Source organism: Pituophis catenifer, unplaced genomic scaffold (genome assembly GCF_029215685.1).
Source record: "Pituophis catenifer annectens isolate HBS135680 unplaced genomic scaffold, rPitCat1.0.hap2 SCAF_6, whole genome shotgun sequence".
Lineage (NCBI taxonomy): Eukaryota > Metazoa > Chordata > Lepidosauria > Squamata > Colubridae > Pituophis > Pituophis catenifer.
The window spans coordinates 38,317,480-38,343,976 of NW_027256886.1; the positions used below are offsets into that span (position 1 = coordinate 38,317,480).

The 26,497-nt window shown below is 38.6% G+C and overlaps 3 protein-coding genes across 3 annotated transcripts in view; 2 read left to right on the forward strand and 1 right to left on the reverse strand.

Moving 5' to 3' along the window:
- TRPM2 (transient receptor potential cation channel subfamily M member 2) overlaps window positions 1-7,472 on the forward strand; it is a 42,678-nt gene extending 35,206 nt beyond the window's left edge. Inside the window, exons 28-32 of the mRNA XM_070946438.1 lie at window positions 360-446; window positions 3,215-3,320; window positions 5,369-5,470; window positions 6,690-6,806; window positions 7,347-7,472. Of these exons, the coding sequence (XP_070802539.1) occupies window positions 360-446; window positions 3,215-3,320; window positions 5,369-5,470; window positions 6,690-6,806; window positions 7,347-7,472 (538 nt within the window). The remainder of the gene's footprint in view (window positions 1-359; window positions 447-3,214; window positions 3,321-5,368; window positions 5,471-6,689; window positions 6,807-7,346) is intronic.
- A 10,716-nt stretch (window positions 7,473-18,188) lies between these two features.
- Window positions 18,189-19,022, forward strand: LRRC3 (leucine rich repeat containing 3). The gene has a single exon (XM_070945942.1). It carries the CDS (start codon window positions 18,189-18,191, stop codon window positions 18,972-18,974), a length of 786 nt encoding a protein of 261 aa, XP_070802043.1. The 3' UTR covers window positions 18,975-19,022.
- Window positions 19,023-25,064: 6,042 nt separating this feature from the next.
- The window catches only part of TSPEAR (thrombospondin type laminin G domain and EAR repeats), a 48,249-nt gene continuing 46,816 nt past the window's right edge, over window positions 25,065-26,497 (reverse strand). The window contains exon 13 of the mRNA XM_070945944.1: window positions 25,065-25,218. Coding sequence (XP_070802045.1) covers window positions 25,065-25,218 — 154 coding nt within the window. The remainder of the gene's footprint in view (window positions 25,219-26,497) is intronic.

Consider the following 26,497-nt stretch of genomic DNA (forward strand, 5'->3'; position numbering starts at 1 on the left):
GATTCCTTAAGGGTTCCTAAGTGACATAATCAATTACTATGATTCTTTATTGGAAGGCAGCCTTTCTCTTTCAGCAGATTATCTAAAGATGGGTTACTCCATAGGGAAAGGCAGGCCAGTCAAGTAATACTCTTTTAGTTGGATGATGGTCGATCCAAATGCCTTTTCCTCAGTAATTCGGTTTTTCTTCAGGTGTATGTACTAGTGAGCCTTGGTTCAAACTAAAACCCTGTTAATAACTGTTTAGCTTATCATTCTCTGACCTCTCCTTGAACATTTGTTTCCAGATTGGTGTTCCCAGGGAAAGAGCAGCATCCCAATGGCCTTAGCTCATGGCAGAACTATTGTTTCTCTTTCAGAAATCCCATGGGCAGGACAGGCTTAAGGGGCCAGGGAATCCTTAGGTTCTTTGGACCAAATCATGCCCTGCATCCAGTTGTGACACGGTGAGGAAATTTTATGTGCTTCCGTTGTAATTTGTTTTTATTTTACTTCCTTTTTTATACTCATCCAGAGATTAGAAGCAGACATCTTGTTTCCGCAGATCAGTATTTTGAACTACATTCCTCTTTTCACCATACTTCTGAGCCTTAGGTGTTGACAGCAGCACCTTTGCAGCTTAAGTGTGGTATCCATGGCAACAGGAGAAGAAAAAAACCTTGGATGCTCATGATCTGATGTAGGTCATAAGAAGCTGCATGTAGTTTCAAAAGACTTTTTCTCACTATCAAAAAGCAGAACATTCATCTTAAGTTTTTAGTTTATGATTTATTGAATAAATATTTGAGGCTGAATAAGATGGAGATACCGGAAAAGTCCCCTTCATGGATTACTGCCTGTTGTGGCCCGCCAGCAGCCTGCGCGGATCATGGCTGATCCCAACGACGAGGAGGCTGGTGTGGTGTCGTGCCAGCAGCCTGCGCAGCCGGCGCTGGTGTCAGACAGCGAGGAGGCCGAAGAGGATGTGATGCCAGAGGCAGACACTCAGCCAGGGCCTTCAGAACCTCCAGAGGCTCCTTCCAGTGGAGAGAGCGAAGTGGAGGAGCCTCTCCTCAGTGCTCGGGCATGCAGGGCTGCCAAAAGGCAGGAGTAGCTCCTCAGGATGAGGGGGTCTACTCGAGAGTAGGGCTTGAGGATAATTGGCCACTCCCTTAGCCTATTTTTAAGTCGCACGCAGCTAGTGCTTTCTTGCTAGAAACAATGTCTCATTACTACAGAGCATCTTGGAGAGCGAGCGACTTCTCATATCTGGTTTTCTGGGCAGGTTGCCAACCTTTGTCGGACTTTGTTCTTAATAACTTTTCCTTTGCACGGGAAGCCTGCATTCTTGAAAGGGGTTTGTTTGGAATTAAACAGTGTTTGCGAAGCTTGGTGTGTGTCACATTTTCTGGGAATCCGAAGCTGGGGCAGAACACTACCTTGTCGTGGCAAAGGGGCTTGCATAGCTCAATGAAGCTATGAGCTATGCGGTGCAGGGCCACCCAAGACGGACAGGTCATAGAAGAGAGTTCTGACAAAACATGATCCACTGGAGAAGGAAATGGCAGCCCATTCCAGTATCTTTGCCATGAAAACCCCATGGACAGTATCAAAAGGAAAGAAGATATGACGCCGGAAGATGAGCCCCTCAGGTCGGAAGATGTCCAATATGCTCTGGGGAAGAGCAGAGGGCTAGTACTAGTAGCACCAGAAAGAGTGAAGCGACTGGGCCAAAGCTGAAAGGACGCTCAGCTGTGGATGCATCTGGTGGTGAAAGGGAAGTCCAATGCTGTAAAAATGTTCTCTCCATAGGAATCTGGAATGTAATTTCCATGAATCAAGACAACTGGACGTGGTCAAACAAGAGATGACAAGACTGAACGTCGACATCCTAGGAATCAGCAAACTAAAATGGACTGGAATGGGTGAATTTAATTCAGATGACCATCAGGTATACTACTGTGGGCAAGAATCCCGCAGAAGAAATGGAGTAGCTTTCTTGAGCTTCTCATTGCAAAATTTAGGCTTAAATTGAAGAAAGTAGGGAAAAGCACTAGGCCACTCAGGTATGAACTAAATCATATTCCTGATAAATATGACAAATAGATTTAAGGAATTAGATCTGATAGACAGAGTGCCTGAAGAACTGTGGACGGAGGTTCGCAACATTGTACAAGAGGTAACAATAACATCCCAAAGAAAAAGAAATGCAAGAAAGCAAAATGGCTGTCAGAGGAAGCTTTGCAAATAGCTGAGGAAAGAAGGGAAGAGAAAGGCAAGGGAGAAAAACAAAGATATTACCCAGTTGAATGCAGAAGATCATGCCATCCGGCCCTCTCAATCTCTGGCAAATATATGGGGAAGAAATGGAGGTAGTGACAGATTTTATTTTCCTGGGCGCCAAGATCACTGCAGATGGGGACTGCAGCCAAGAAATTAAAAGATGCTTTCTCCTGGGGAGGAAAGCTATGGCAAATCTAGACAGCATACTAAAAAGCAGAGACATCACCCTGCCCAACAAAAGTGCATATAGTCAAGGCTATGGTTTTCCCAGTTGCAATGTATGGCTATGAAAGTTGGACCATAAGAAAGGCTGAGTGCCAAAGAATTGAGGCCTTTGAACTATGGTGCTGGAGAAGACTCCTGCGAGTCCCTTGGACTGCAAGGCGATCCAACTGGTCAGTCCTAGAGGAGATCAACCCTGATTGCACTTTAGAAGACCAGATCCTGAAGATGAAACTCAAATACTTTGGCCACCTAATGAGAAGGAAGCACTCACTGGAGAAGAACCTAATGCTGGGAAAGATTGAGGGCAAAAGAAGAAGGGGACTACAGAGAATGATGATGGAGTCACTGAAGCAGTAGGGATGATCGTAAATGGACTCCAGAGGATGGTAGAGAACAGGAAGGCCTGGAGGAACGTTGTCCATGGGGTCACGATGGGTCAGACATGACTTCGCAACTAACAACAACAACAACAACCAGAAAAGTCTATTACAATGATTTTTAACTACTATGCAGAGGCCTATATCTTCTTTTGGTGGGGGAGGGGGTGCATAATGAATATCTGACTGGTGTAATAGAGTTTAATATAGTAATACAGTATATATTTAGATAATTACATTTGTATCCTGCTTCTCATCCAGATAACAGTCAGAGCTCATTTTATTTTAGTATTATAGATTTCTTCATGTACCTTAGATACAACAGCAAGCTATAATCTGTTTTTTTATAGTTGGCGGAGGAATGTTGATGGATCTATTTATAGAAAAAACTTGAAGAAAATGCTGGAAGTTCTAGTGGTCAAATTCCCTTTCTTGGATAATTGGGCTTTGCTTGGGGTAAGCATATATGGGGCAGTCTATCTTCAGTAAGATCTAAATTGGCATTTTAATAAAATCATGCCAATTAATAATATGTTCTATTAAAACAACAAACTATGTCTACTGGTAGTCCTTGACTTAAAGCTGTAATTGACCCTAAAATTACGGTTATCTGATGCTGGTAGTTAAGCAGATCATCCAATTTTACTTTCTCTGCAGTGGTCATTAAGCAAACATGGCAGTTCTAAAACAAATACTGTGGGCATTAAGCAAATCCACTGTAAATGTGTTTTCTTGCAAAAATGTTGAAAATCATAGTCATGTGACCACAGGATGATGCATAAGTGTGCAGTTGCTAGGCACCCAAAATGCAATAATGTGATCATGGGGGCAGGGGGGCATTAGAATTTTGAATCCAGGTCATAAGTTGTCCCAAGAGATCCATTGTAACTGTGAATGATTGCTAAGTGACCAATCATAAGTGGAGGACCACAAAAATGAAAAAATAAAAGTATGACTGCCTTCTGAAATTTTCCATAATGAAAACATGAGTTGGGTATATTTTTCATTAAATGGCTAAGAGTATGTTCTGTGCTGTAGACAGAGCTTGATTCCAACGAAGTGGCATGGGCCTAAAAATCTTACTTATTTACCTCCTTCAATTCAACCACATAGCTGCAATTATACCAAAGAAAACCAGAATGACAGGTTAATCCAATCTACAGGCCCCATGCCTGAGGAAACATCCTAATCGTTAAAGATTATGAAACATCAAATGAATCAAACTCAGAGCATGCCTACCCAGCCAGAACTAGTGGCTTGGGTGTAAACAATTGGAGAAAGGTATACAAAGAGCTTTATAGGAGGCAACAACCTCTTGAAATGCATGGAGAAGCCTACTCGGAATCTGTGTATCTCACAGAATGCAATATGGGCCTCCTGAGGGGCACCCATAACTGCCCATGCTGCTGCTGATTTTCTACGTAGAGTTCACTGCAGTAATTCATTCAGAAGGCAATCAAGGCACGAGTGATCTTTAGTAATGTTTTCCAATCCAGGAAACCACACAATTGGTTAGAAGACAAATCTATGCACAAAGCCCTTCTGGCCATGGCTGCTACCCATTCCTCAAGTAGCAGCCACATTTCCTGGAGGATCCACAATATGTTCTGCCTGGGGCAAGGCAACCCAACAAAGAGCTAAGGATGGTAAATCTCTGCATCCAGGGGGCCTTAAAACCAAAATTGATGCAGTTTGCTTGGGTCAAGTTGAAGCGTGCTCTTCCCTGTTCAGACCTCCACATTTCTAGCATCTCAACAGTATCATGATATGCCCTGGAGGTAAAGGTGTATAATTAAAATCCTTGATTTTAATACCTCAGCAAAGGATTCCAGAATTATCTGAGTTTCCAATACTGGATTTTACTTTTAACCAAGATGTTAGCTAAGAAATCAACTCATACTTACCTGCACCTCAGAGATTTATCATTTTATTAAGGATAAGGATAAGGATAAGGATCATTTTATTTCTATACCGCCCCTCTCCCGAGGGACTCGGGGCGGTGTACAGCCAGGTAAAACACAATACAAATATCACAATTTAAATTAAAAAAATTCTTAAAAGTATTACATTTAAGGCCAAAATTAGCTAAAAAACCCAAAAAATTTAAGAACTCCAAATTTAAAACTAAATTATGAAGCTAGCCCTGCCTGTCAGAAGAGCAGGGTCTTAAGAGCACAGCGGAAAACTCGGAGGTCAGAGAACTTGCATATGTCTGGGGGCAGTTCATTCCAAAGGGCAGGGGCTCCCACAGAGAAGGCTCTCCCCCTGGGTGTCGCCAGCCGACATAATTTGGCCGACGGCACCCTGAGGAGTCCCTCTCTGTGGGAACGAACTGGTCGGTGGGAGGCTATCAGTGGCAGAAGGCGGTCTCGTAAGTACCCAGGTCCTGAGCCATTAAGTTTATTAAGTGAATAGAAATTTCTGTTTTCTGTAGCATTATAGTTAATAGAATGTGTAAAGTGTTATCTGCCTCTTACGCTAAATAATGCTTTGATTCTTTCCAGGGATCTCTTGAACCTGGGGAAGCATTGCCACAAAAAATAAAACAGGTCCTGAGACGAGAGTTCTGGCCACAATTTCAGAAATTGCTGAATCAAGGAACAGAGGTATTTGGCCATGCAGTTGTGGCTTGATAAAAGCAGAGAAGAGTCTTATAGAATTGTTGGTGAACATTAGCCACTTTTCCCAAACGCATGACAGTCGTAGGGAATTGCACTTGTGATGCTGGGCTTATATAGTGCATAAATGGGGACACAATATAGGATGAATCATGTTTTTTAAGATGACTTTTTAACAATACAGAAAGTTTGCAGTTTACCAAAGACAAAGAATGGGTCATGCACATTTTATTTATTCATTTTAGGAGAATTTCTGTATGCACCGATGTAACCATATTATATAAGGTCTCGAATATTTAGCAAAGTAGACTTTTTAATCCATTTTCACAAGCCTGTAATCAAACAATGATTTAACCAATATAGGAGAATGTATGTACAGTAGGTCAGGGTTGAGTCTTTGTGCTAGCTTGGTTGCTTTTTTGTCAACTTTTCATTAACCAGGTTAGGTAACTTCATTAATGTGAAGTGTGAAGGAGAGTGGAGAGGCTGGCTGTTTTTGTTTTGTTTTTTTAATTTGATTTATATGCCGCCCTTCTCCGGAGACTCAGGGCGGCTTACAATGCATTAAGCAATAGCCTTCATACTTTTGTATATTTAAATATAGTAGCTTGCTCTGCTGTTTTGTTCGGGATGTGTTTCTTTTTTGATGGTTCCCGGATTAGCGTATTATTTCTTCCCTGATCATTTATCTGGTATTGTTCTCAATTTATTTGTGTGTTGGCTGCTGGAGGAGATATGTTCTGGTTTGTTTCTTTCCTACCTAGGTTTTTGATTTTCTTTTAAATGGTATAGAAGCACTTTTGGATTTGGCTTGATACAAAATGTTAACTGTTTCCCAGTTGGGGTTGATTTTATCCATGTGTTTTAAGGCACTATAAAGACTCCTTAATCTCACAACACACATCAGAAACAGAAAAATGCCTTCTATTCTAGGACATCTGAGCTAAAGTTATTTTCTATAGTAAGATAACAGTACCACCAGCATCTTTTCCAGAAGAAATGGTACTTTTAAAATATTTACTACTACACACCTTTATGAGAGTTGTTCTTTAGATTACCGATAATAAGAAACAGCCCTATCCTATAAATGATACCAGCCTTTCTGTCTTTTCTATCTATCTATCTATCTATCTATCTATCTATCTATCTATCTATCTATCTATCTATCTATCTATCTATTATCTCCTTGAATCTTATCTTCTTCCAGATATATAAAGGGTACCTGGATGATCCAAGGAACACAGACAATGCTTGGATAGAGACAGTGGCCATCAGTGTACATTTTGAAGATCAGAATGATGTCGAAATGAAGCGTCTGAATTCAGTACGTGTCACCAGGTCACTTCTTACCATCATGCTATCCTCAAGATGCAGATTCTAAGATTCTGTGAACGAAACCCAGGGTGGTGGGTGCCGAGGGAGATAGATGAAGTGTCCAAAGAAATTTAGGAAAGCACTCTGAAAGGCGAAAGGCAAAATGATGGTGAAGAAAGAAATGGGCACAGAGAAGAGAGATTGTGCATTTGTGTATGTGTATATGTAGACATGCATGCGTGTGTATGAGATAGAGAGATAGAGAATGGATCACAATTCCTGACAATGTAATAAGAGGAATATTCAGCAGGTCTACTGCAGACACAGTCATATACACTGTATTGTATATTGCATTAAGCAAAGAGAAAAAGTGCAGACCCTAAAAATGATTTTTATTCACATCAATCTCAGATTAATAGATTTACTGAGGCTTTTGAGGTAATCTTCTCATATCACATGTTCCAAGACTGTTTCCTTCTGACTTTCATGAGGCTGCAGGGAAACTAATTGTAACCAAATTCTTTTTCCTGTCTGGGATTTCTCTCTCCAGTTTCTCCAGGGCTGTGACTTTGAAGTGTTCGTGCGATGGCAGGTGGTGGACAAGAAGATCCCCCTTTATGTCAATCACAAAGAACTTCTGAGGAAAGCAACTGTCCTTTTGGGAGCATATTTCTAATGGCCAAGAGCAACATTAAATTTTGCATTTGCATTTCTTCCTCGGCTCTTTCTAACTGCAGTAAACCAACTGTATCCTGCTTTTCAGCGAATCTCTAGGATATTTTTCCATTCCGGCTGAACTTAGAAATGAAATTCTTTTTGACTTGGCCAAAACTGTATGCTTGTTTGAACTGCAAAAAAGAAGAGTTAGAGCTTTCTTTCATTATACTGAAGCCCTGAATTCCCTTTCCAGAAATGCCACGCATATTCCTGTGGATCATATAGAAGTAATGGACCTCGGGGCTCTGGGTAGCCTCATAAATTTGTAAAATATACAATAAAATGAATTGTAATTCATCTTGTAATACTATTTAATGCTATTAATAGCAGGGGAATAAGCAATCTCTGCCTTCAAATTGCACACAGCATCACTTCTCATCCAAGAAGCCAAAGGGAATGGGGTCGTATTCTTCAAATTCTTGAAAGGAAGGCAGAAGCCACAACTTCTCCATTATTGCATACTATGCATACTAATAGACGTAATTTACAGGACTTCAGTTGACTTTTAGAAAAAATGTCCTAAAACAAAGAGCAGTTATACAATGGAACTAGTCACTAAGCTAATAGGTTCTCCTTCACTAAATGTGATTAAATGAGACCTAGTGGCCATGGGGGAGGGGAGGATTTTAATTTGGACTATACCAGACACTAAACTGGACTAGTTTTAAATGGCCCCTTTCTACTGTATGATTCTTTCTTCTTGATATAGACTTAACTTTTCCTCCAGACCCTTCTGGCTATTTTACCAAAACAGTAAAAAGCAATAAAACTCCTATAGTCTTATACAGGGACATGGTGGCTCAGTGCTAAGATGCTGAGCTTGCCAATCGAAAGCTTGGCAGTTCAGCAGTTCGAATCCCTAGTGCCGCGTAACGGGGTGAGCTCCCGTTACTTATCCCAGCTTCTGGCAACCTAGCAGATCGAAAGCATTTGTAAAAAATGCAAGTAGAAACATAGGGACCACCTTTGGTGGGAAGGTAACAGTGTTCCGTGCACCTTTGGCATTTAGTCATGTCATCCACATGACCATAGAGACGTCTTTGGACAGCGCTGGCTCTTCAGCTTTGAAACGAGATGAGCACCACCTCCTAGACTCAGGAACAACTAGCACATATGTGCAAGGGCAACCTTTACTTTTACCTTTACCTTCATCTTATACAAACTGTGTACTAACCATGTGGATATAAAAAGTTTACTTCATATTGACAGTGCCATGATTGTAGTTATGTTTTGGTGATCCATCCATTTTTATATTAATCTAATAATAATTGTCTAGCAGATTGTCTAGCAGATTGGCAAAATGAAATCATTTATTTGAAGATCTGCTAAAAGAGTGACAGATATGCAAAAATTGAGGTTTTAATATTTGTGTAGTTAGCTTCTAAGTTAAAATTATGTTTCCCAAACATTTAAAGTTTAAACTTTGCTTATGTTAAACAAATGTAAGGTGCATTGTATGCTTAATTTAAGCAATCTATACTTATTTTAATTATTTGAAAGCATTCATTATATTTTTATCACAAGGCAGAATATAATTGCAGATCTACAGAAAACTTCTAAAAGGGCAAATTAAAGACCTTTACAGACTTTTACCTTGAATCTACTCTTATTAAGCTCTGTCCTGATTCTTGAAGAATATAGACCCTTAAAAGCCTCAAATCCTGAATTGAAGACAAGCATATTTTCCTGTTTTTTTTTCCCTTCTGAAGAAAGGCACAAATAATGTGAGAGTCTAGTTCAAAGGAAACCTTCTGAAAAGATCTAGATTCCAATTTTATGGCTTCTGTCATAACTGTCACTTCAGCAGACAGTTGGCCATTATGGTCAATGTCCAAAGTCTCATTCAGTTTTTAGCTAGATGTGCATTGCCGTAAACTTTGTGAGATCCTCTATCTCTGCCTGAAACCTTACAGCAAACTACAGGTAGCCTGATCCACAATTCTGTGAGTTTGTGAGGATCTTCTGTGAATATCTCATGTCTTTTAGTGGTGGCCTAATATTTCTAGGCTTCCAGAATCTTCCCCTCTTTTGAAAAGAATGGGGATATCCCATGTGTACAACTGAAGTTGGTGTTGATGGACTCTTATTTATTTAAAGGTGAGCTGTGTATGCAAATACATCCATACATTCAAATTCATCTTCACATAAAGTCCTTCAGCTGAAATAAATAAAATACGTGACTGCACACATAATATTAAAAAAAAAATCGACAATTTAAACAGTTTCTTAAAACATTTAGAAGCCTGCCTCCATTAAAAGCACAGTGCTACACACCAGTCAAAATAACAGATTAACAAAATGGGGAGAAAAATCAAGTGACTCAAAGCCATTGTGAAATGAATCTCAGCTAACAAAGACTAATTGGGCCTAGAATTTTTTTTAAAAAAAGTTATCTTATGCCTCCCCCAAAAGCTCACTTGATGACTTAAAAATGCAAAGTACCTCTTAAACCACTCGCTCAAAATTTGTTTATCTACCACCCTAAAAGCTGCTGGAATTAAAGATGTAGAGGAATTGGCTAGTCAGGGAAAGATTATGGGTCTTCCTTCTCTTCCCTCTAATTCAGATGACAGCTTCCACAAAGAAAAGGGAGTCAAGCTTTTCTCCAAAGCACCTGAGGGTAGGACAAGAAGCAATAGGTGGAAACTAATCAAGGAGAGAAGCAACTTAGAACTAAGGAGAAATTTCCTGACAGTTAGAACAATTAATCAGTGGAACAACTTGCCTCCAGAAGTTGTGAATGCTCCAACACTGGAAGTTTGTAAGAAGATGTTGGATAACCATTTGTCTGAAGTGGTGTAGGGTTTCCTGCCTAAGCAGGGGGTTGGACTTCCAACTCTGTTATTCTAAATTCTAATTTCCATAGTGTCTTAAAAATTGGGAAGTGGGCAATTGCAAAACTCCATTTCACCCAAACGCGAAAGCTATCTATTTCCAGAGGTCCCTGATTTGTTCATCAAATGGTTCTCCTCCCAGGACAGATTGTTTTATTGTTACAAAGAACATAAGGAGCATAGTCATACCTTGAAATGGTGCTGGTCTCATTCTTTATGGATGTTGTCATTAATTCAATGCAGTATGTGCTAAATTAATTAATACCGTGGAAGCTGCTTCTCTCCCGTGAATGTCATTTGCTGAAGTCTTTTTGCCTCTATTTTTTATTGGCAGTAGTATTGAATACTTATCCTTGATATTCATTATAGATGGGATTTCATGATATTTCTTAATTTAGGCCAATAATTCTAATGTCAATGGAATCTGAATTAATGCTTCATTTTGTTCTTCTCAATAAAACAATTTGCTTCAGCAAGTGTTGATATATCAATGCCAGAAATTCCAATGATCTCACGGTGTTATTTATAAAGATTTCAAAGACTGCTTTTCCTCAAAGGTTTCTGTCTATTAATGAATGAAATCAAAGCAGCTTGAATAGCAAATTGTGTTCCTAGTTCTATGTTTAAATATTCAAGAGAATGAAGAAAATAATCGGAGAAGGTCCACCGAAAGTATGCAAATATACTTATGGTCAGAAAATAGGATGATAATTTTTAAAATACCTAAACAGCTTTTAAAAGTCCTAGTGCTTTTCAAAGCAGAAAACAATAATAGTAAATAAATATTTTTCTTTACTTGTATTTTATTTTCTTAGTTAAATGCACAATTTCTGGTCAGAATCAAATTTAGGTATAAGCTAAGCATGCTACAATTTAGGGCCAGGAATCTGAAAGGGCCACTCATTTATTATAGTTTTATTATTTATATGACAGTCTCCATTAATGAAGTCTTGCTGACAGATTCATAGCTGTTCAAAGATGATTCATCCCTAGTCTCTCATATGTTTGTTATGCTCACAGCATCCTCACTAAGTTCAATTGTTTCATAGTCTTTCTCTCTGTTAGCACTTGCCAAACAGCTTCTACATCTTCCTGTAAGGTAAAGGTAAAGGTTCCCCTTGCACATATGTGCTAGTCGTTCCTGACTCTATGGGACAGTGCTCATCTCTGTTTCTAAGCCGAAGAACCAGAACTGTCTGTTGACAATTCTATGACTAAATGCCGAAGGTGCCCGGATGGAATGCTGTTACCTTCCCACCAAGGTGGTCCCTATTTTTCTACTTGCATTTTTACGTGCTTTCAAACTGCTAGGTTGGCAGAAGCTGGGACAAGTAACGGGAGCTCACCCCGTTACGCTGCACTAGGGATTTGAACCGCTGAACTGCCGACCTTTCTGATCGACAAACATAGCATCTTAGCCACTGAGCCACTGCGTCCCCCTAAATCCAACCTAAATCCAATCCTGGGTAAAAACGTCAGGGTGGCTCTTACTGTATGGTGGTGGAGAATGCAAGAGGTTCAAATCCACCCTCAACCCTGGAAGAGAACTTTAGACCAGTCATTCTCTCTCATCTGCTTAATAGGGTAGTCATAATAGAGGTAAAATTGAAAGTAATAGTATGTACTCTGAGAACGTCTGGAGAAAAGGCAGACTATAAAATGAATAACAAGAACAGCATTTTCATCCTAACTTTATATATAAACTTAATTTCAGTAACAGTCTAAGAAAAACTATTGTAAGAGCTGCTTTCCTAAAACCTCCATCTTATATCACCCTAACCACAATACAACATCTGAGGAAGATTGTTTTTATATGACCCATCCTTACAGTATTGTCTTAATATTATTTTCCTGTCACGGTTGAATCAGCTTCAAGATCTTTTAATTCTTCCAGCTTTCAACTATATTTTCCTACTTCTTTTTGTTAAGGACACACTCATAAGCCTCATAGATGATGTGGTCAATGCCATAAGGGATTATGCAGACTACCATGCTGAACCGTGTTTGTTTCTAAAGTGTGGTAGGAAGAGACTAAGTTTTATGCAGGAAAAACAGGTGTTCAATAAAGGAGTAATGTTCAATAAATAATGTTAGCTCTAAGTGCAGATATTATAGCTGAAGATTTCTATGGCTTGAGTTCATATAATACATGTGTTCTTTATCTGCATATTCTATATCAACAGAACAACAATTCTATGCTCACACAATGCTCTTCCTGTGTTTACATATTGTGTAAACACTATGAACTGGTTAGTTGAATTAGTTAATTTATTGATGTGCAATTCATTGAAGATTGGATTTGCATAACATGCTAAACCATAAACAGACAAGGTCAAAAGTAACCAAGCCTAACTTCTTATATGAATGCAGCATATTCTGCAAACAGAAATGCAGTGATGGATATTGCACAAAGTAGGCAACCACATTTTAGTATAGAATGCTGAGGGAAATCAGTTTGTATTGTTAGTTTATGTTCATTGAACACTGATAGATTAGAGCGCACTGTGTAATAATTTATTCCACGTAAATGATAAATATTTTTAACCACAAGGGCACTAACATCATGACATCATAACACAAGCTCCACTCTTTCATATTTACATTGTGACATCACATGCAAACACTTAAAGGGTGAAATTTGCTTTCCAAAGTTGTAATGTGGATTTCATCTCTCTGTCACATGCACACTGCTCTAGGATTTTGTAAATTCCAGGAAACAAATGTTTCATATCCTCTACAGATATTACCACTCCAATGGAATAGCCGTGTGTGTGTGTGTGTGTGTGTGTGTGTGTGTGTGTGTGTGTGTGTTCAAATTAGTGCGGATTCCTGAAGACTATCTGGGCAAGTCCCTGTTGTTTTCTTGGCAAGTTTTTGGAAATAGTTTGTCATTGCCTCCTGAGAAGCCAAGAGAGAATGACCCAGCTGGCTTTGTGCCTAAGGTGGGACAAGAATTCAGTTTCCAAGTTTCTAGCCTGGAACTTTTAACTACTACATCAAACTGATTCTCATGGAATAGCCTTATCACCCTCCAAACATATCCACATGCATTTTTTTCTTGTATTGTGTTCACATAGCATACTAAAACATGATGCCTTAATCATGATTAACTGGATAAATTACAATTTAAGCTCCACCATAAACTGCTAAACCACATGCTAAACCATGAATTATGGTTTGCAAACCACATTAAGTTTACTCATCATGCAAAATCACAAAAGCCATTAACAGCAGTCTAATTGTTGGGCTAATAGTTCGTGGTTTTGTTCCTATGAGAAACAAGGGCAAGGCAACCTTAGTGGGTTTTCAGCTAACAACCAATGACTTAAAGGTGCATGTAGTAGTCAAGAGTCATTGTTTCTTTTCTCCAGCTCTAGCCCATGCAGAGACAGTACTCCAGTTCATTACAGAATAGTTTGATAGTATAGATGACTAGGAGTATGTGGGGCCATTAATATAATCTAAGTCTAACAACAAGGTGATCATATAAAGTTGATTACACACTGAATGAGACAGTTTTTCTATGTAATTATTAAAAAGGCCAAATGCAAATTACAGATTGCATCAACAGAAATATGATTTTTAAAACCTGAAGTAATCAGTTCACTTTATTTTGCTTTGGGATACCCAGTCTCAAGTACTTCAGTTCTACCCATTGCATTAAAGATCTATAGAAATTGAAGCAGGTTTAGCGAAGGGCAACAGGAATAAAATAGGGGAATAGAATCCAATAATTGAAGGCATCGGGTTTGTTTAGAGAAAAGGCAACTAAAGAGGATAGGCTAGCCCTCTTCAAATGTATTAAAGGATATCATATGCAAAATGGCTAAGATATGTCTCTATTTCAGAATGTGAGTCTTGGAAGAATGTATTTAAGTTACAAAAAGATAAAATCTGTCTGAATGTAAGGAAAAACTTTCTTGCAGACAGAACAATTTGACAGCTGAATCTGTTACCTGGAAACAGTTGTGTTAAGCAGAGGCTAGATCAGGGGTGTCAAACTGGCAGCCTGCGTCACATGCAGGCCACAGCCACCCCAGCGCTGCAAAGGGGAAAAAATATTGTGCACATGATGGCAACGTGACGCGACAAGTTTGACATCCGTGGGCTAGATAGTTGTTTGGCTGTTGGAGGTTTTAACTCCTGCACTAAGCAGACTGAACTTAATGGGCCTTTTTAATGCTATGATTTTATGAGGAACCTCCTAATACTGAACTTCAGCAAATAACTGGCACACATATATTGCAATGTGCAAACAGGAATTTTCCTTTCAATATTAAAGATGCTCATAACAGTTTAAGAACATGCTGAAGTCTTGCTCTTTTAAGATAAAAACAGAAAGAGTACAAGGAGAAATTATGACCTGGAGTTAATGCAGGAAAAATGTCATTCTGGCATAACTAAAAGCACCTTTAATAGTAAATACAAAGCTTTACATTTTGGCATCTGTGCAATAATGGAAAGCAACACTGAATGCCTGTTTTCTGATCTAGTGAATAGCAGCTACTGTGTTCCAAAGATATGATACTGTAATGTGTAACTCCCAAGCAAGCAATAGATCACTATGCTGCTTCCTATGTCTGCTAATACGTCCTTTATTACTGAACGGCCCCTTTAAAAATTCCAGGATGCTCAGCTAGGGTGGCAGTGACAAGCAGATGCGATCCAATTACAGTCAGCATTTGCCATGAATGGCTTTGTGTGCGACTGATGGGAAGAGGACGGCAGCAACAAGTGCTGTGTGCAGGCTGCAAGTCTTCACTGCTGCTGCTGGTCTGAACTGCACCCACATCCAGGCAAGGGTGTGGCAAGAGAAAGCAGAGCAAGAGCTCCTGAGCTTTGGATGAGGAAGAAACTTGGGATCCTCAGGTAAAAGGAGACTCAGCTGACCTCGGCTCAGGTATCATGGCCAAAAGGGAGAAGAGAAGGCAGCAATAATAGGGCAGATCAGTCATGGCATATTTGCATGATGGAGTGGCTAAAGGTGACTATATGATTTTTTTCAATAGGCTCCATCCAAGAAGCCAAATTTGGAGGGGGGGGTATTTTGCTCTGTAACTAGGTAGGTGTCCAGTATCTGTGCTGCTCTTATTTTTGACATCATGGTTGAAACTCTGGAAGGAAGATGTAGGTGGGGACTGCAGCTAGCGTTAGTGTCATATTTACATCCTGAAGCATATTAGGATTAGCAGCTTTGCCTGTTATGCTTAGAGCAGGGATTGCCAATGTTCTACATTATGACTCATGTACCTTTAATAGTTTGGGGAAAGACAGCAGATGTGCTGCTTGTCATGTCACAGTGCTTCAAGGGTTTGAAAATCTGCTTGCCTGCCTTGTCTTCCCCAGCTCGCCTGAGGGCTGAAAGCTTCATCTTAGGCAATAGGTTATGGCAAGGTTGAAAAGGAGAAAGAAGCATTCTTAGAGAGGATTCCCTCCTATCTGAGAAATTTCCTCTATCACTACAACCAGCAGGATCCTAAGAGCCGTAGCTGGTTGCATATAGGCAGTACCCATAAATCCAGATTTTCAAAACCCAAACTGGTGGCTGTAGCTGATCCCCAAAATGGCCTATTTATATCAAAGAATTCAAATGATTTTTCAATCCGCCAATTTCCTCAGGGAACTCTGGGGATTGCAGTTCTGTGACCAGCCTACTGAAGATCTTTTACAAAATTTTCTGCATCTATTCCAGAAGAAGCCATTACAGTTAAAATGGCATGGAACACATATAATTCTCTGGTCCTTTTTATGTTTTTTGGGGGCAACTTGGTGATGAGGCTAATTGATTACTCTTGCCATCTTTGGCATATAATGACAGTCAGTTTTTTAATAATTACTTTCAGTCATGCGCACCATTTTATTTTGCCAATTTTCTTAACTGTAAAAATTATGCCATCAACAGAAAAGGATTCAGGTTATAGATTCCTCTCCTAGGATATGAAAACTTCAAAAAACATAACAGCAAAACAATCCTAGTACTAAGAATGAAAGAAAGCAAATAAAGGGTTTCTGATGAGTTTGTTTAGGGCAGAAAAGTGGCAAAGAGAACAGATTCTTACCTTCTTTCGCCCATCTCTTTTCCTTGCTTAAACTACTCTACCATGCTCTGAATGTCTCCACCCTCAGCAAGCAGATTCATTTCTGGGGTAGAATATAAAACAGGGTACAGACAAGCAGAATTCCTTTCCCAAGTGTCTCCATCTTAAAGACAGAAAAACAAACGAAAATGGGATTCCTCAACTTCCAGTTTCTTTATAATGTTAATCGCTCCCCACTCAATGGTTTTTCCCTGCAAAAGTCTCCTGATCTTACTAAGTACAAACTTTTTCCCAGTATAGTGAATCAAAACTGAACAGCCTTTTTTTTTTCTCGCCAGCAGTTGTGACATTTGCACTATTAGTTCAGCTGACATAGGTTGCAGAATATGATTTAAATAAAAGGACTATGTTGTAATATGCAGAAAACTTCTCTTTTTAATTTATTTTTTATTTTTTTTAATTCTCTTTCCAAAGAGAAAAAACTTTGGTGCAAATTCATGGGTGAAGGATGATGCTCTCTTAGTTATTTAGTTAAAAGTTAGCCTTGCAACTTTAGAATATAATAGAACCCCAAACTATCTCCTCAGATGGGCACTTTACTGCTGAAAAGTCTGAGATGCTGGGTTTCCTCCTAGGCTGATGCAGCTGAGGGCAGATGGGATGGACAGGGCCCTGTGGTTGCTTCTCTTAAATTCGTCACCCCTTTAGGTATTCCTCCCCCGCCACACATGCACACATATACTTAATCATTAGCCTTAGAGTGAATCTCCTCTCATTTCCCATGCCTTATATGAGCTGCAAAATTCTGGATGACCACCAGATGGCAGACAAATGAAGTTGTTTGTAAATTGTGTCATATTTAATGCAAGAGCCCAAATAAGGAACATAACGCTTATTCTGTCTCCCTCATTCCTTTAAATAGCAATAGCACTTATATACCCCTTTACAGTGCTTTCCAGTCCTCTCTAAGTGGTTTACAGAATCAGCATATTACCCCCAACAATCTGGGTCCTCATTTTACCAACTTCGGAAGGATGAAAGGATAAAGCAGAAAGAAAAGGAGAACGAGGAGATTAAAAAAAGCAGCGAGGAGCAAGTGGTGAGAACCGGTGGGCGTAACCATGGAGTTCATTGTGAGTAGCTGCCACATTCATTGTGACTAGCTTCACTTTTTTTTTTACCACTCATCTGCAACTTCCCTAGCTTCCATTGCTTCTTTTAAATCTCAAGAGGGAATTATTTCCACTTGAGTTTTTATTTTTTAGAATGGGATAGGGCAAACTGGGCTCCTTCGCAGTGATAAAAACATGTTTCCAAAATGCAACAACATCAGCACTAACATTCTCCATCACCTTCAACTAGAGAATGATTGAAAAGGGGAGAGAGAAATGACCTCAAGGGTTTTGTCTTCAATTGCTTCTGTTCAGCAGGAGGGAGGGAGGGAGGGAGAGGGAGAGAGAGAGAATTAGTTACCTATCAGGGCTTTGTTACAGAAATTTGCAGTCACAGATATTTGAGTCATCAACATTTGTTTGATCATGGGTGGTAATTTTAATTTTTGTGTTGGAATTAGATGAAAATGTATTCCTATTTCTGCCCCTGTAGAGATTACTTCCCCATCTTTCTGTGCTCTGGAAAATGAGAAGCGTGAACTGATTGCTGTGACACACCTGGCCTCAAATCAACCCACCGAGAGTCTGAAGAAACTCTTGTGGGCCCTCTTAATTCAAAGGAGCGTGGAAAAAAGAAAAGACTCATTTTCTTTGCCTTAGCAGCCATGCAGGATTCCCTATTACTGATTGGATGACCAGCATGTTTCTGGCAACTGAGACATCTTGGCCCGTGCTGTTCCTTTGCTCTCAAACTCTCTTCTGCCTCTTCTTTTGCACCCCTTCCTGTTGTTGTACATCCTGCCCTGAACAGTGTCAATGCACCAATTATTCAGGAGCAACTGCCGTTCTGTGTAGTGCTAGCAACTTGGAGGAGATTCCAACAGATATTCCCAAAGATACCATGTTTTTGAAGCTGGATGCAAATAAGATTACTGCAGTTCCCAACAGCACTTTCAGGCACCTTGCCCACTTACAAGAAATAGATCTCTCCAAGAATGCCATTGAGAAGATTGATTCAGCAGCATTTAAGGGTGTGGCTGATGGCCTGCGATTGCTGGATCTTTCTGGCAATCACATACAGAGAATCCCAAAGGAAGCCCTTGTCAACTTGAATGCCATGATTCGCTTATCCAACAACCCTTGGCATTGTGAATGTACTTTGCAGGAAGTCTTGTGGGAAGTGAAACTGGACCCTGATTCAGTCAATGAGATCACCTGCCAAACATCTGTGCAAGAGGAATATGCTGGAAAGCCTCTGCTCCACATCCTAGATTCAGGCATCAACTTTTGCAACATGCATCAGAAAACCACCGATGTTGCCATGTTTGTTACCATGTTCAGCTGGTTTACCTTGGTCATTAGCTACGTGGTATACTATGTCCGGCATAATCAAGAGGATACAAAGAAGCATCTGGAATACTTGAAGTCCCTACCTAGCACAAGAGTTCCTAAAGAGACTATCAGCACAATTCTGTAGCCTGGAGTGCTGACTTTCAGCTACACAGCCTGTTTTCTAAAGAAGAAAATGTTGGATGAAATATAGAAAGTTTATTTCCTGCTAGTTCAGCCAGGACTTTTCTAATTTTTTTTTTAAAAAAACAAAATGTTTCATAAAAGATAAAAAAATGTGTTGACATTATAAATATAGTAAAAATGTCTAAACCACATTTCCCTATGCTCTAAGCTATTGTTACTAATAGTGGACCCAACAGAAAAAAAACATATAAAAATGTCTTCTTGGCAAGGAATTTGAATGGCAAATGCTTTATTTTGGCTCCCTAAAGTTCTCAATCAAGATCTTATTCCAAGAGAGAAATCTAAAAACCCTCAAATGGAGCAATATAAGCCTGACAAATGTGCTTATGGTGCCAATGGAATATGTACATGGTTGACTTTTGCTTAATACTCTGAATGAAAAGACAAACCAGTTTCTCCAAAGCTTACAGAAAGTTCTATTGCCAAATTCATAGATTTTGCAAACAAGGACCCATGCAATTTGGTGCAATTTAATAGGTGACATGTATGTTTGTGTGTGTGCCGCAAATCTAAAAAGGGATACACTTTATACTGCATCTAGACTCATACTTCTTCATTCTCCATCAGATTAAAAATGTGTTTTTACTTCCAGAAACATTGCGGTGCATGGAAAGGAAAAAAAATGAGCATATGTTATTAAAAAAATAATGCTGAATATATTTCCTTTAGGAAGATGGGACAGATATATAATGATGAAATTGTTTGTTTCTACATTTGCTTATTTTGTACTGCAAATGGTGCTTCAAAAGCGCAGCTGGTTGGGGGATTAATAAATTTGAAAAGGGAAAAAAATGAATAATAATTTTAACTTGAGAAAAACCTAGTCCTGGCAACTGATAACAGTTTCTGAGAACAGAAACCTTCAGACTAAGAAAAGATAATATAAGAATAAGCTAATAGAAAAAGTAAATAAGAAAGTTATAAAAAGCCCCTCATTGAGGGAGATGAGCAGTCTAGAAACATGAAATATAAATATAATGAATAAAATATTAAATTGGAAACGCTTCTTTACATGATTTTAAGGTTCAAAAAGTCTATTAAAAGCGTTCCCCTATAAATTTAGCAGATTCTGTTTGAAAAACAGATTGAATCCAACCTTTTCAGAATTTGGCAGACTAAATGGCAGAATAAAGCAAGGTCAGTACTGAAGAGAACCTACTGGTGGCGAATAAATTTGACAGCAACACTATACAGTATTCACTATACTGCACCAGGCACAGAAACATGCTAGACTTACTGTTTGAAAACAGATTTGCAAATTAAGTCTTCATCTGCATGTTGTTATGCATTTTAAGACTCTTGAGACCTTTGATTGTACCTTTGACTTTCTGCTATGCTGTTCTAATGTGATAGCATCGCTTTCCATTGCTACTTTGGAGAAAATGTATATTCTCATAGAAGAGAATATATATATATATATATATAGCTCAGGGTTGAATTTTTGAGTCCTTGATGCTCTCTGAGCATGGTTGTTTGCTTGCTGACATTCCATTATCTAACTAAGCAACATCAGTGCTGCTTAGTCAGGTAATAAAACAACTACGTAAGCAAGCACCATGTTAAGAGAGCTCCGAGGACTCCACAACGTTCCAGTTACTCAACATATATAGATTTCTACTGGATGCATTTGTTTGAAATCTTTATAGCTATCCTGTAGGGTTGTGCAGTGCTACAGCTTCACTCACACAAAGGGAACTGGAACATGTGGGAGCACAAATGTGGCATCACCTTAAAACCTCAAGGCCTTTTTCTTAGATTGTGTGTGATCCTAGGAAAAGATGAAACTGCTGTAAGATGTTGAAAGGATCACATTTTTAGTTTTGTGCATTCTTAACCCTTTGTGGTGATCACATCTGAAGGCCCATCATGCGACATCAACATTTTGACAAATTTCAGTACAGTTGGGGCCTTTTTTTTTAAATTACTAGTTTTATTCTATGCTTATGTACCATTGCAATTCATTTGTTGTGCAGGATGTAAATGTTCTCTGATAATATTTGAGTTATGGGGATGTAATTCAGTCTGATGTTGAAACTCTTTTCTTCCTAATTCTCAGTGTAGAATGTGGTTACGACATCTCTCATAATGAGCATCACAAATTCCTGCACCATTTTGTGAACTTAAAAAATGCTGGTGGTTGTGCATCCATCTATTATGTAGTTTAATCCTGAAAAAGTCATCCAATGTCACTTTTTTTTCCTTTTAAACTGTTTAAAAAATCAAAAAGATTATCCTCTTGCTCTTCTTTTATTAAAAAGGTGCTAAACAAACATTAACAATCAATATTTCTGCCTTCAAACTGACAATTTAATAAATATAATCCATAAGGAAAAAAGAAAGATGGAAGGTGCAAGGAGATGAGTTAAATTAAGTACTAAGTTTTCACAAAGGACTCATAAGATCTTATTACCAAGAATTTTCCCCTGGGTTTAAAAATAATTATTGTGATTATAATTGTTATCTACAGGAGGCCATTTTTTCCCCAATAGAACATTTGCCTGCTTGCCACCAGTTGGTGTCGTAAAGGAATAGATCCTTTTACTTTGGACTGAGAAACATGGCAGCACCTACTACACCCAATTTTATTTAATGGGGCTATTATATCTGGCCCGTAAAAATCTGGAAAACCACTAGATGATAGCAAAAAGATAGTCTTTGCTGCAATTTTGAGATATTCTGGATTTTAAAGCCCAGATAGCATAGCTCTAAATTATCAGCAATATTTTGCTTATTTGACATAAACTAAAGTCTCATGAAGAGATTGGATGAAGCAGAGAAGAATTCAACATTTGCAATGGAAAATAAGGAAGAGAATAGTGATATATCAGTCTATGAGATAGTTGTAACTATCATTTGCTCTGTGTAATCTTTTTTTATTAAGAAAAAGCTCGTTCTTTTGCCTTGTATCCATATCAGTTATTATATTTATCAGTAGCCAGAAACAAAAGCCAAGACTGAAACATTTGCGTGATTATATATGGAAATAATACCATGATGATAGACTTTGTGTAAAACGGCAATGTGTCATGTGATCAAGATTGGTCACTTGGTGCCCAGCCCATAATTATGATATCACAGTAAGCCAAGGTTGATCATGATTTCTCAAGTTGCTCCCTTTCCTGACACTTTTTCACCCATCCAGGTTTTGCAGCATCTGCCCACCGCGTTCTCCCAGCCGCCTGTGGCACTACCACATCTGCCTGTGCTCCACAGCATCTGCTTGCCTGGGACTCCTACTTCTTCCTTCTCCATAATGACCATGGTCCTGGGGTTGCAATGGCAAATAGGACTGCCAGGATTGTGGTCCCTAAGTCACATGACATCCATCATTTAGTGACAGTAATTCCACTTCAACAGATTCAGAAAGTACTAGATTTGTTTATACTATTGCGCTCATTTATATTGTCAAGGGATTATGTATCAATTATTTTAAAGCAGAGCTGAAGAAAATTCTTGGATGAAAAGAAAAACAAGAAAGTCCAGTTGCCTCTTGAAAAAACACCTTTGAGACAACCATGAGCTGGATGACTGAGCTCTCCATAGATATTTTAAAGCATTAGAAGGCATCTGTTGATAACACTCATGTAAACATACAATAAAATATGGAATCAAACATTACTAAATGTAAACTAAATGGCTTACAATATGGCTTAATAGAAGAAGCAGTTATGATGCTGAGGTAGCAGAAGGAAAGACCTTTGACTATTATTTCTCAGGTGCAAAATACGTATTGATTCAAGAATTGTTTTTGTCTACTACAAAGGTTGACAACACAGGACCTGCAGAAGACAGAGCATTCATGATAGCTTTAGAATGGTATCTGAGGAATAAAAAAATGAAATATGTAATATGTTTTTTAAAAAAGGACAAAAAAGGTTTCACATTACTAAGATCACCAAATCTCATGAGTTGTTGGTATTCTGCATTGGATCTCTCAGGATTTAAGGTTAAGCTTCATTTTTTCATTCAGTTTTGAAAGCTGACTTTTGTGATATGTGTTGATCCAGTGAGATCCAGCAATGGTACCCAGTACTTCAAAAAGTTATTGATACTAAGACATTTTAATTGAGTGGCAAATGGAATGGGGGAGGAAGGGGGTCTTTATCCCTGCCATCATGCCTTTGTGTCTTGGTTTGGGCTGACAGAAAGTGACTGGCCCAGAGTTACCCACTAAGCCAGAGGTCTTCAAACTTGGCAGCTTTAAGACTTGTGGACTTCAACTCCCAGAATTCTCCAGCAAGCATAGCTGGGAATTGAAGTTCACAAGTCTTAAAGCTGTCAAGTTTGAAGACCTCTGCACTAAACTGTATCCTGGATTGGGAATTTAAACCCATGTATTCCTTTTCCAATTTCTGTACACTTTTTTCCAGAAATAGAACCAAATATAACAGTTGCAGATGAAGGCAGGCAGTCTAACCTGGGGGCATAGGCAAAGCAGACTCCAAGGCAAACAGCAATCTATTTTACTCAGTGTACTTATTTCCTGATCCGTCTAGTGTTTTTGGTTTAAACACATGTCCCACATCACATATATGAAATACTATAATTTCACCATCTATTGTTTGAAGTAAATACAAGTATTGTGATAAATTCTTAAGTTTTCTCACTTTGCTTTACTTTTTATAAATGTCAAATTGAATCCAGGCTGGATAACTCCAGTTCTTAAATTATGGGAGCTCAGACATTGTAGCTGTAGTTAGATTTCATCTGAGATGAAGTTTGAATGCAAATAAGCTGTGACACAGCACCTCTGAGATGGTGCAAATCACTCTATTTTATTAGGAACTGCTTTCAATACTGTAAATATTATCCCAATAATAAATAATTCCACCTCCATATATCCATATAACAAATGTGACCATCAACAATTTACATATAATATTTTGTGAATGGACAATAATACATTTTAGCAGCAAACAGAAGCTTTACTATTCACAAACTAACATGGAAAAATAAACTAAGAAAACTAGGGTCAACTAGAATTGGAGTTTATTGCAGAGATATCATAAATCCATATAAAAGTACTGGGCTTTCCTGATGTCCCCATGTGAAAAAGTTCAGAAGCATTATTTCCTAAAGCTTAAAACAGAAACTTTTTAAAAATATTGGCTTTTCTTTTCTTGTAGCCTTGCTGCAAAACTGGAGAATACAAACCTGGAAGACTCATAATAAATCCAAGACTTTTTGTAAATCCAAGCCCTTCTACAATAAGGAATATATGTCATGCAATCTAGGGTATCTGGTAATAGAGGAGTAACTGAATTTTGAATTTTCTCACCAAGGCTCAGAATTTTTTTCTCTTGAAATCCTGAGATTCAAATCTGGAAATTGCTCATAAAAACCAAAAAAGCAGTTGGGCCTTTGTGGTCCCATGAATCTCATATATTACAAAATTTCATATTTTTAAAAACCTCTAGCAATTTCTCCTAAAAAGAATTCTACATCAGAATTCTTTTCATGACAATGAGTGTGTTGCTAGAATTGATTGACATATAAATATGTTGCACTACTATGCTCTTCCCATAATGTCACAGTAGTTGATATTCAGACAAGGAGTTGGAAGAGGTCAGCAAAAATTTGTATGCCCAAACGTTTTCAGTAGTAAATAGATATCAGATAGATGCCTTTTCTGAAGTCCACTGTCCTACTTCAGAAGCAAGGAAGGCTCAGATGTGCCTAATGGTATGAATTGTATTGGCAGCTTCTTAGGGTAGGGATGATGTTCATAAATATAATGGGGGCAGGCAGGGTAGAATAAGGAAACCAAAGTTTCTGAATTCACAAATAGTTTTGGCCAGCTCAAATATACAGTCATGCAATTCAACTTAATAACAGAAAGGATCTGTTAAATCTAATTTCCAACAGCCTCCCACTCAGCTAGCTGAGAAGCGCCAGAATAATTTTTCTGTCTTATATTGGCTGTATTAATTGAAGTATAACAAATTTCATTATAGCTCTGAATAACTAAAACAATTTTTCCCAAGTCTTTGCTTTTTGCTTATGTCAGGAAACTCAAGAATCTCCATTCAGGTCAAAAAAATTTCAGCTTCAGCACCTTGGAGAGGGGTTCTTTTGCACTTGAATACATGAGGTAAGAACCAGCTGTAGTGTTGAAAGCTTCCCAATCCCTACAGCCAAATGTTGGAAGATGGTGAACTGCTACGAAACCTTCATATCCTTGCCATCTGCAGTGCAGACAAAATAGTTACTCAGCTTGTAATTTTCAATTCATAATATCCCATTCTTCCAGTACTTACAGTTGTTTTCTTACTGTGGAATTGAACTGGAGAAATATTCCTTTCATGTAAACTCAGATAACCTACAAATCAGTTTCCACATCCTATTCCCCAGATGTACTGAGATGTACTCAGTTCTCAAATTCTGGGAAAAAAATGGCCCAATAGCCAGGTGGCTAGGAACTTTAGGATATATTCTAAAAATCTGACTTCTAATATGTAATAGATCACAAATAGGCAACTTGGTGTTTTCCAGATTATTATGACTACAACACTGACAGTGCTTTGGGTTTGGGCTGTACTGACTGGAGATGACTCTCCAAAATGTCTAGAACAGGGGTATCAAACTCGCAGCATCATGTTGTCATTACGTGACGTATCACAACTTTTTCCCCCTTTGCTAAAATGGGGCTCGGCATGGCCAGTGCGTGACACATCTGGCTCTCAGGCCACGAGTTTGACACCCTTGGTCTATGAGACATCATAATGACTATTCCTGATATAAGTAGATTTTTAGCATATCTACTAGCACTGTATTATTCATTCAAGATAGTTTTATTATCATACAGATAATTCAAATATGGAATTACTTAAACCAAATTTCCTTAGGCTGGGCTCCCAGGTGTTTTCTGGCCTCCAGCAACTCTTATAATCTGTATCCATTTCTCACTGAATAACTACAGAACTTTTTTTTTCAAGTAGAGAACTCCCCACTTGAGTACCAAACTCCTTCTCTACAGGCACATAGGGAAGGAGATTTATATTAATAAAGCTACGGAACAGGTATAATTAGAATGCATACACAGCCCATTTTCTCATATCCCTCAGAGCAAAGAAATATGAATGCCACATTATGTCATGTTTGCATGTAATGAGCCTTATATGACTGCTACCCCTCTTTTTGAAGAGGTGGGTTCTCATATTTTTTTACATAGTATACTGTATATCCTGGGTAGGGTTTTCAGTTTCACTAACTACTAGAAGGCAGATTATTACAGGACAGTTTTCTCCTTTAGGGACTCATCAGATTTAGATAACCAGATGTTATTCTGTGAGGTTCAAGCCAGCTGTTATTTTATGGCTTCAATTCAGGGGTGAAATGCTACTGGTTTGCACCGGTTTGGATGAACCAATAGTAAAAAAATGCTACCGGTTCGTCCAAACTGGTATTTCCGACGATCAGCTGTGCCGCGCGATTTATATTCGCTAGAAAGCAGGAAATCCTGCT